The following is a 10,376-nucleotide window of genomic DNA, read 5'->3' on the forward strand; positions in this document are numbered from 1 at the left end:
ATGTTGCTACTTGCATGCATGATTATGCAATGACGAATTCCCGGGTAGGATCCCATCAATTGACATTTAAATTATTCACATAAAACATGTACATGTACATATTTATATTTAAATTATAATATTTTAACATTTATAAAAATACAAGAGAAACATATTCATAGAAAAAATATCTTAAAACTACGAAGCAAGTTTCCTTTAGCATAGCAATAGTCAAGTCAATATTCCAACTCATCTAGATTTGATGTTTTCACCATGGCCGCTTGTTGCTTTTCTAGTTACGACAACCGGGTTTCCTGTTGAATATTGTGCAAATTTTCAAAATGAGACGTGTTCTCATTTCCCTGAAAATAATGTTTTGCAATATTCACGAATGAAATTAAGTTTGCAACTAGCAGCAACAGAAAGCCAATCCCGAAGATGAATAGTGAGTAGGGGAAGTAGATGGGCGAGTCATTGTCGTCTGCAGCAGAGATTGTAATATATCTCCTGTTGAAGTCTATGTATGATTGTAGTGGAACAATCGCCATAATTCCTGAAAACAACAACAACAAGATACACCAATAAATACCACGTACGCTTTATCTAGAAAAACAACAAATACGAGTATAAGTAAAACAAGTACATGTTTATCTCAAAGATAGTTCGAATAGATACCACATTTTCCAACAAACAATGTATTTACTTTTGCACGTCATAAAACTATGGGAAATATTTTTACCAGCGAGCAATGTTGCCAGCACAGCAGCCACCTTGGTCGGCTTGTCTTTTTCCTGGGTGCTTTTCTTGTTTACGAGATAGTTGACGACGTTCATGATCACCGCTAAAACACTGAACGCTATTGTCAAGGTCGTCAGGACGCGGGTGGTGCCAATTCCATAATCGTATGCTGCAGGATTTACAATGGAAAATTTTGATTAAAGATTTATGAATATGTCTGATACATTAGAGTATAAATTAAAATTGAGTTTACTTTATCAGACGAAGTTAAGCAAATTTTGAGAACATTTGGACCAAACATAAATCACCCTCTTAAGAAACTCTAACATACTTAGTTTACATATTGACCTCCAATTATAATTAATAAATAAAACAGTAAAGCCAGTATTACTTTATGGATCAGAAATATGGGGATATGGCAACCTAGATATTATAGAAAGAGTCCAACTTAAATTTCTTCAAGTATGTTTTAAAAATGAAGAGTTCTACGCCAAATTATATGCTTTGTGGAGAAACTGGAGAAAAAAAAACGACGTCGATAACGACATCATTAACAACAATATAACCAATTTGTCTTCCGTCATATATAAAAGCATGTCAAACACAACGCAAACTTAACCTGAGAATATTATAAAAAAAACTCGTTACAACTGGTTCTTGCTTTAAATGCCATTTTATTAAAATGTGGGCTTATAGACACCTGGGAAAATTAACAGTTCAAGAATCCTTAATGGCTTTAATTTACAGTTTAAAAATTTAAAACTTTAAAAATCTGTTTCTAACAACATTGTATTCACAAATTGACAATTCAAACAAAAGCCAATTTTATAAATGTTTCAAAACGACTTTCGGCTATGAGATCTACCTTCACTCTACACCAACGTCTTTACCTTATCCACTCATAAATATAAAAACAAACCACAACAGGCTACCAATAGAAACAGGTAATTGGAATAGAACACCAGTCAACGAAACACTATGTCAAACATGTAACAAACTAGGTGAAGAATTTCATTCCTTATTTGAATGCCTTAATTTTGACAATGAGCGTAAACAGTTTATCAGACCATATTTTTCAGACATCCAAACATTTATTAACTCAAACAATTGTTTAATAATGCTAATAAAAAGATTTCTTAAACCTCTGCAAAATGGCAAATGTTATTCTCAGACAAAATAGGTAAGCATGACCAGTATGTTGTAATATATGTTATCATAGATGTTTACATTTCTAGTTATGTCTAGTATTGGCAAATCTGTAAGTAAATGCATTTATTTTCTCGAACACATATACTATTTTTTGTTGTTGTTCCTGTACTTTACTAAATAAGTGACTCTCCCATTGTTTTAAAATAATATTATGACAATTATATTACATTACAATATGCTCTTTCACTTCTAAGTATCAACTCTTAAATATTTATCTTAAATATTATGAAGGTAAATCGTTATCACCAATATTTTTTATGTTATAACTGATTTGAGCCTATATATTTTATTGTCTTTAATATGCACCTCAATGTTTTCATGTGGTACATGAATGTGAGAGAATATATGTACTGACTTGACTTGATTTGACCAAAAACTTTATTCTACAGGATGTGAAAAACACAATAAGTTGTTTGGCATTGTTTCAATTAAATAATATCAAATGTGATTATCTGCAGTTTCACAATCAACACAACCATCATTACAGGTAGTTAACAACATGCAATTTAAGAATGTCATCATAAGACACATGCACCTGTCATTCTTTATTAAATATAGCACACTTTTACAAGTTCATTTACACGTTTATTTAACATTACTCATGTCATAGATACATGACAAAAAGAGCATGAGTACATATACAATACAACATAATGATGCATTACACAATGTATTGGACAAAATAATACAAATTTTCTAAATATGAACATTTCTTATGTTATTGTAACTTTGATGTCAATAAAATGTATATAAATACATGTGGAGGAGAAAATAATGTTACATTCTTATACTAAATTTGTTGCCAATACACTTGAGGAATTTACATAGTTTTGTGTATTTTATATCATCATTGGGATTGATTTTCACAATTTGTTTAAAATTTCAAAACATTAGGATATCGGTATAATTGTCTGTCAATAAATCTTATTCTATATTCGGCAAAATAGCTACATTCTAATAAATAATGAAATTCATCGCTGTTTTTATCACAAAGTTTGCATTTTCTGTCATTCAGTTCTTTATTGTTCCAGCTTCCTACTTCAATTGGTAGTCGATTATTTCTTGTTCTGAATTTTACTAAAGATTTCTAAAACTTAGCTCTTGTTTTAACTGAATATTCTTTGAATTCAAAATTCTCTTTAAACAGTCTACAATATAGCTACAACATTTTCTTGACGTATTTAAAGCAGAATACCACTCGTTTTTGAATAGATCAGATAGATTCATTTGGACGGACCTTTTCAGCCATAATGTATTTGGAAACTCATGACCTTTCCAAATATAATTCATACCACATTTAACAAATATAATTCGTTATATATATACATATGTTTTATACATTGAAAGTCATTGTTTCTTACTAATTCTATTGACATGTATCTACTAAGCATAACATAATATACAGATACTGGAAGTTTTGTACAGTGTGGGACTATAAGCTTTGACCTATAACTGATCATTTGTGTATCTATTTGCAATGGCTTTACACCGGTTTCGCCATATACCATACAGTTTGGTGTACTGCTTTTAATATTTAGTATATACTTCAAAATTTTCAACTGTACTTTTTCTAAAATATGATTATTTCTGTAGCCCCACACTTCACATCCATATAATAAAATCGGTTTTACAATTTACTTAAACAAATCAATCTGTAGGTCAATAGATAGACATAAATTTACATTTTACTGACCGTTCCAAGGCGGTACCTAACACTCCTTGATAAACATACCTATTTTTTTATAAATTGTATGCATGCACTGTGCTGTTTGCGGTGGTTTGTGTTGTTCTTCCATGTTTCTTGTTTGTGATTTTATGTTCTATGTCTTTGGCATTGACCCAGTGCCATTAAACCGGGTTTATGTTTAAAAAATTTGCTACTGAGCTTGTTTCTGTAGCTTTTCGAATAAATATAATGTTTTTGCTATTTCAAATAGACTAAACATGGCATTTGTTGCTTGCTTTGCAATAATATTCTTTCGCTTTACAAAAAGAACCACTTCTACCAAATATCACTCCTAGATATTTATATTCAGACAATACATCATTATTAGCATTACAAAGAGTGAATCTATCTAAGCAATCTACCTCTCATATACATATAGAGTATTTAGTAAATCGTCAGCACTTTCTAAAATAATGATTGTATCGCCAGCATAGAGCAGCAGAAACAATTTTAAGAAATCTTTTAATCTTTGATCATCATCAGGTTTTGTAATAATCAAGCGATTGACAACTGCGCTATTTTGAAAATAGTTATGTAGATCATTTACAAAAAAAACCCCGGAAACAATAAAGGGGATAAACTTTCTCCTTGTCTGACCTCTATACAACGTAGTGCGAGCATGTTTCATTTACTCGAACACAACTTTTAGCCTTTTCGTACATATTATTTACAACATTAAAAAACTTTCCTTGAATACAATAGTTATCCAATTTTAACCATAGCAAACTTCTATTAATAGAATCAAATGCAGTTTTCAAATCTATGCACGCACAGAATAGCTTTTTGTGCGAGGCATACAGGTAATCTATAAGCATTTTTAATACGAACATATTATCAACTGTCGAGAACGTAGGTCTGAAACCAGCTTGAAATTTACTTATCAGATCATGTTTTTCAACAAATGTCAAAAGTCTATTATTATAGTATCAATGTAAATAACTTTCCAAAGCAACTAAGCAGCGTTATTGGGTGATAATTAGCCGGGTCAGACACGTCTCCTTTATTCTTATGTATTGGATTAATGACACCAACAGTCCAGTCATCTGGAATAATGCCTGTGTTTAACACAATATTGAACAATTTATGATACACATCTTTCTTAAGATCAAAAGAATATTTCAAATATTCATTTACAATTTTGGCTTCACCGGACGCTTTGCTATTTTTCAGTTTCTTAATTGCCATTTCTATTTCTTGAAAGGATATTTCATCGCTAAGCATATTGTCATCAATATTCATATTTGCATTTGTATTATTTATGTTTTGTTCATTGCATTCACCATCGTTATGAGCATTTGAACCAATGTTGATATTTTTAAAATAATCATACATTTCGCCCAGTATTGCATTACAACTATAATATTTGTTAGAGCTAAAAAAAATCCAAAATTGTTTTGGATTAGATTTACTCATTTTCTTTAATTTATCTGCATTTGCCCTTTGATAACTTTTGTAAGTTTTAGACAATGTGTTTTTATAACTCTTGCTTTATCTTGAAGATTCATTGTATGTACTTCAGTTTTATGCAATTTGTACAAAAAATTAGCTCTGGAATCTTTTCCGCGATTTTTTACATTCCTTATTGTACTAAGCTCTATCTTTGTTTAAACAGTTCTTTATTGAAGCTTGGTGAGTGCTTAACTAGCATTTGCACTGGTATGGAATAACTGTCCTATTGCATGGACAGTATCATTTATATTGTTAATATTAGTATCATTTGTGTGTTACAAAGCTTCTGAAATTACGAAAATAAACCTTAATATTAAAGGCAATGCTTTTTGAAATAATTGCATTATATTTTTATATCATTAAACGCACAAGTGTCATTAAGGACATGGTAAAATGACATTTGCAATAAAAAGTGCAAAAAACAAGGCTGATTGTTTCAATCATAGCTCAGTGTCATATAGTGACAAAATTTCAACAAACTGTACAATTTAGATAAAAACAAAGCTCATGTCTCACATCAATTTCGTCCAAGATGACCACCAAAATCCAAGAAACCGCCATCATCCTTAATATAATAAAGAGGAATTACAATTATAAATACATTGTTATATGACCTGAATAAATTAAGTTGCATTTACTTTTTTGTTAAAATCTTACAAAGGAAATCTATGAACTTGATATTTTTCATGGCATATGCTTTTTGCTGCCCTGGCCACCAATCCCCCTAAAATGATGTTCTCCAATGTAATGGACCAAAACCATGTTTCATATTGACCTTTTGTTTTTTTATAAAAAATGTTTGTAAATATGTATAAAATGTATGTTGACAATAATTGTTGAAAATAATTGTGTAAACATTGATTTAGCAATAGAAAGCTTCTTTCATCGCATGTTTATAAACTTCATTTGGAAGACTAGAATTAAGAGTGGAGTGACAATCAACTCTAATGTGGATACGTGACAAGCAATGTTATATACAAAATTGTTCGGCAAAAACCTGTAGTAAATGGAAGTGAGCATAAATTACCAACGCATCATGTGGATAGAGTAATCCATAATCTTTCATAAGATAATGATGAATAGTTATATGGATATTTCTTCAAATTTACTTCAAATTTACATTTAACATTGACCGCATCAAAAGGCACTTGTAAAGGCAATGGTCATTTCAAGGTCGAAAAATTGGGGTTTTACCAAATACCAAAGGCGGCCTCCAAATTGCTATAACTGTAAGATTATTATGGCAATTTTTGCTAGTTTCACTCAAAAGTGTGTCTATTTGCGTGGCCTTTCTGTTCCATACTGTAATGCCGGTGAACATAAATAACTGTCCGCTCCAATGGCACGACCATTTCAAGGTTAAAAGAACAACACAAAACGTAAACAACTGGTCCCAAATTCTGGAAACTTCTTAGGATTGAAAGGCTAAAGTAGCTTTTTTCACTAAGTCAAAATACATACTTAAGTTTTACTTTGATAAATGATAAATGTTTTTGTTGTAATTATCATCAAAACAATTCACATTTATAGTATAAGGAACTTAAAGAAATAAATATAATATAAATTAATATAAAAACAAAATTGGGAGCTAAGCTTTATCCTGTTATAAGTTTCGAGAAATTGGGAACTTCATATTTATGTCTGTTTCTTCTTTGCTGATTTTTTTTTGCTTACAACCGGGTTTTAGAAATTTGTACTGATTGAATTCTCTAAATTTCTATATGTTTAGTTACTTTAAAATGATATGTTATAAGATTTTACGAATACAACAAGGTGTTATCCAAATAAATACTACCCAAGGCGGTCCCCCGAACAGTACTTTTTCCAAGAGGGTTTCCTTATTTAAAAAAAATATATATATGGAAGAACATATGATAAATGTTTAATAGTGTACTTTATATTGACATACCAAAATAAGCATTTCAAAGTCGAGGTCAAAATCATTTGATTGGCAAAATGCAAATATGACCAATATCGACAGCTCTATACTTATTTCATTATTCATTATAGACAGTTGACAAACTATACAGGAAGTCTCGAATGTTATGACTTCTTTGTACTATGACCTTGAAAAGGCATTACCCTTGACCTTGAATAAGTCAATGCAGCAAGTTAATTCTAGGTCCATTAGCTCGAGCAATTAGATATATAAACGCAATATTAATTGCTATCTATTTAAATGTGTGCAATGTTTAAAGAAAAACACCACTTATGACGGCTATTTTGTACGCCATCTTTGATTTCTTGGTCCTCATTATACAAAGGATACGTGAAATTAAGTTCAGAAACTTTACAAAATTGCAAACACATTACATGAATGTTGATTTTCAAACATGTCTTTGTTATAAACATTGACGCATTACAATATGGCCAGTAAAAGCGCGAGACTTATCAATTTCAAGAATATTCTTGTTGTCATGGCAACGAATTCTTGTTTGTTTTTAAGGAATCACTAAATATCACACAGATACGTATTTACATGATTACGGTTTTGATGGCCATGTTGGATGGATACAGAGTGAGTCCCCTCGGGGTTCAGGAATTTATATCCTGGCCCCAATTTCTCGAAACTTCTTAAGTCCCTTAGGATTAAGCTAATCTCACTATTTTTGTTATTCTATAAAATGTGTAATATTAACTTCTTCAAGAATTTTTAGAAATTATATATGTAGGAATAATCTGTATGATTATCAGAATAAATAATTTTTCATTTATCAAAATCCATATTCAGTATGTATTTTGGCTAATTGAAATTCAGATTTAAAAGTTTATTAAAAATGTACTGCTATTTTGGGAGGAAGAAGGGTACTTAAATTAATTTTATGAAACTGCATTCTAAAGACATTTGAGGCAAACATTTACTTCGTGTGTTTTTTTCACTAAAATATGGGTTTGAATAAAATAGAATCCAGAAAAAATAGATGATATCAAGTACTTATCAGTGTATGCACATCAAACGGAAGTTCCGAAAAATATTTTATACCAACAGGCTAAAAAATAGTTTAAAATGAGGTCCTGTTTATATAGGAACATGTTATTGCGAAAAGCAAGAAAGTTTGGGCAGAGTTTGAATGTAATTTCGTTTAAGTTACTTTTCTTTCCATATTTACTCTATATACTTAACACAACATTTATTAAATAAGTCAATCAATACTTTCAAGTACAGGAATGACCAGTTTCGTCGACGCCAGCTGAGTCCGTTAAAACATAAACCTTTGGACATATTCATGTTTCAAAATATCTAAACCGTCATTAAAGTACATAATTATGATACTAATGACAATCCATATGTGCATGATCCGAAGAAGACGAAATGTAACTGAATAACTGGCCAGTTAAGCAACTTTTCACATATAAGACTTGGGAAAGTCGCATGTTATTGGGAAACAGAGGCCTATAAATTATTACTAAGTATTCATTTGTTAACAATATCAAATAACTAATACTTGTTTCTTTTCTTTCTGTCATTTCATATTGTAAAGCTGCACACACAGATTTACCGTTTTTACAACTTCTTTATTTTTTGTCTTGGAATGAGCAAAGTTTTAGGTAAATATCTGCAAACCAGTGATAAAAGACTGCTGACAAAAAATCAGATCGTAGTTTTTCATATTTCCGTTCGAAAATTAATGTTTTATGGCTAAAAGCGTTACTTACGGCTAAAGAAATCTGCATAAAACATCATTTTTTTTTAACTTTAATATAAAAATCTGCGATCTAATTTTTTGTCAGCAGTCCTATATGACTGGTTTCCATGGATTTTCGCAAAGTTTGGCTCATTCAAGACAGAAAATAAAAAAGTTGTCAAAACGTTCAATCTGTGAGAGTGCAGCTTTAATTAAAATGGAAACAAACAAAATGCAATGAAGATATATACGAAATGAAAAAAAGTGCATTAAACACAAATGAAATTGCATGTATTTGAAAATAACATTTCCATAATATTCTATATGATAGTTTTATTAACGTAGATATATACATTTTATGAATAACTAGTTATATGAGAAAGTGCACACAATAAATGTATTGCAAGACATATCGTCAAGCATTGATAAAAATAGTTATGAACAGAACGATCCTGTACATGGATACTTTATGCCATATATAGAAACGAATGCAAATCTTGGTATAAAAATATATTAAGGTGGGGAATACTTAAAATTAACGAACACTGTCATGCATAATTAGGAAAAGGAAGTAAAAGAGATGATTAAAACGCAAAATATAACCACGATTTATGTGCTCTTCATGCTTTGCTGTTTACCCAGAGTGCTATTTATGATATGATAATCCATACCTAGGTTGTCGAAACTCCTTTCACATTTTTCGTCACACTTCAGCCGGTACCAGAGACCTATGTGGGTTGTTCCGCTGTTCGCTTTAATGTGAATCCATCCAGGAGACACAAATCCCACCAGCAACAGCACCAAGGCTACAATAACCAACGCCAGCAATAGACCACGCAGTTCCTTCGGTGACATTATCCGTAAATCGCTAAAAAGTAATCGTAACGCCAACAAGCTGTATACCACTTGTATATAGTGTTGAGCTAAGTCGTTGGAGCATACACTTGTAGTTGAATGTTCAAGGCCAAAACATCAGCTGCTACTGAAAATATTCATGTTTACCTGAAACCTTACACTTCGACCAAAATAACACTGTATTCATGAACATTACTGCGTTTTACTACATTAGTGTTTTGAATTCGGCTTTTGGAATTTTACCTCTACAAAGCGCATATTTGAAATATGGAATGCGACTTTGTTGTAGCAATATTTCAGAACAGTAGCAGTTAGTATATAATTGAAATAACACGGCTTCAACTTATTCGATTCATTGGATGGGGCTTTTGCGATAAAAATGGGCCTTATTGGCCACTAAATTGTCCACGTGCCCCGGATATTTTCTTACTTAATTACTAAATTGCAACAGATCTGTACGAAAAAAAACAAACAGTTGCAGCTATATTATCTATAGGTATATTTTATGCTTAAGCACAAAATTAAAATCGTCTTATTTTGTGTTAATATTGAAAAAAACCCGGCTGGAATGCAATTAAAACGATGCAGCATGCTGATTTTCGTTAAACTATTCAATTAGCCAATAAAGAGATAATAATGGGCAAATAAATAAAACCACATGGTTGTATAAACCTAGTAGCCAGGCATACGTGCCATGCTATGTAATAAATCGTTGGACACTGAGGTTAAACTTTACTTTAAAAGTCTCTCTCCCTCTCCCTCTCCCCCCCCCTCTCTCCCCTCTCCATTTCGCT

The 10,376-nt window shown here is 31.2% G+C and overlaps 1 protein-coding gene across 1 annotated transcript; it reads right to left on the reverse strand.

The window, feature by feature from the left end:
• Nucleotides 1-89: 89 nt before the first annotated feature.
• On the reverse strand, nucleotides 90-9,712 carry LOC128229961 (uncharacterized). The gene is made up of 3 exons (XM_052941888.1): nucleotides 9,399-9,712; nucleotides 719-886; nucleotides 90-532 (listed from the first exon to the last, which is right to left on the reverse strand). Exons 1-3 carry the CDS (start codon nucleotides 9,580-9,582, stop codon nucleotides 276-278), a joined length of 609 nt encoding a protein of 202 aa, XP_052797848.1. The 5' UTR covers nucleotides 9,583-9,712; the 3' UTR covers nucleotides 90-275.
• Between the last annotated feature and the right edge of the window lie 664 nt (nucleotides 9,713-10,376).

Source organism: Mya arenaria, chromosome 4 (genome assembly GCF_026914265.1).
Source record: "Mya arenaria isolate MELC-2E11 chromosome 4, ASM2691426v1".
In the NCBI taxonomy this organism is placed as follows: Eukaryota; Metazoa; Mollusca; class Bivalvia; order Myida; family Myidae; genus Mya; species Mya arenaria.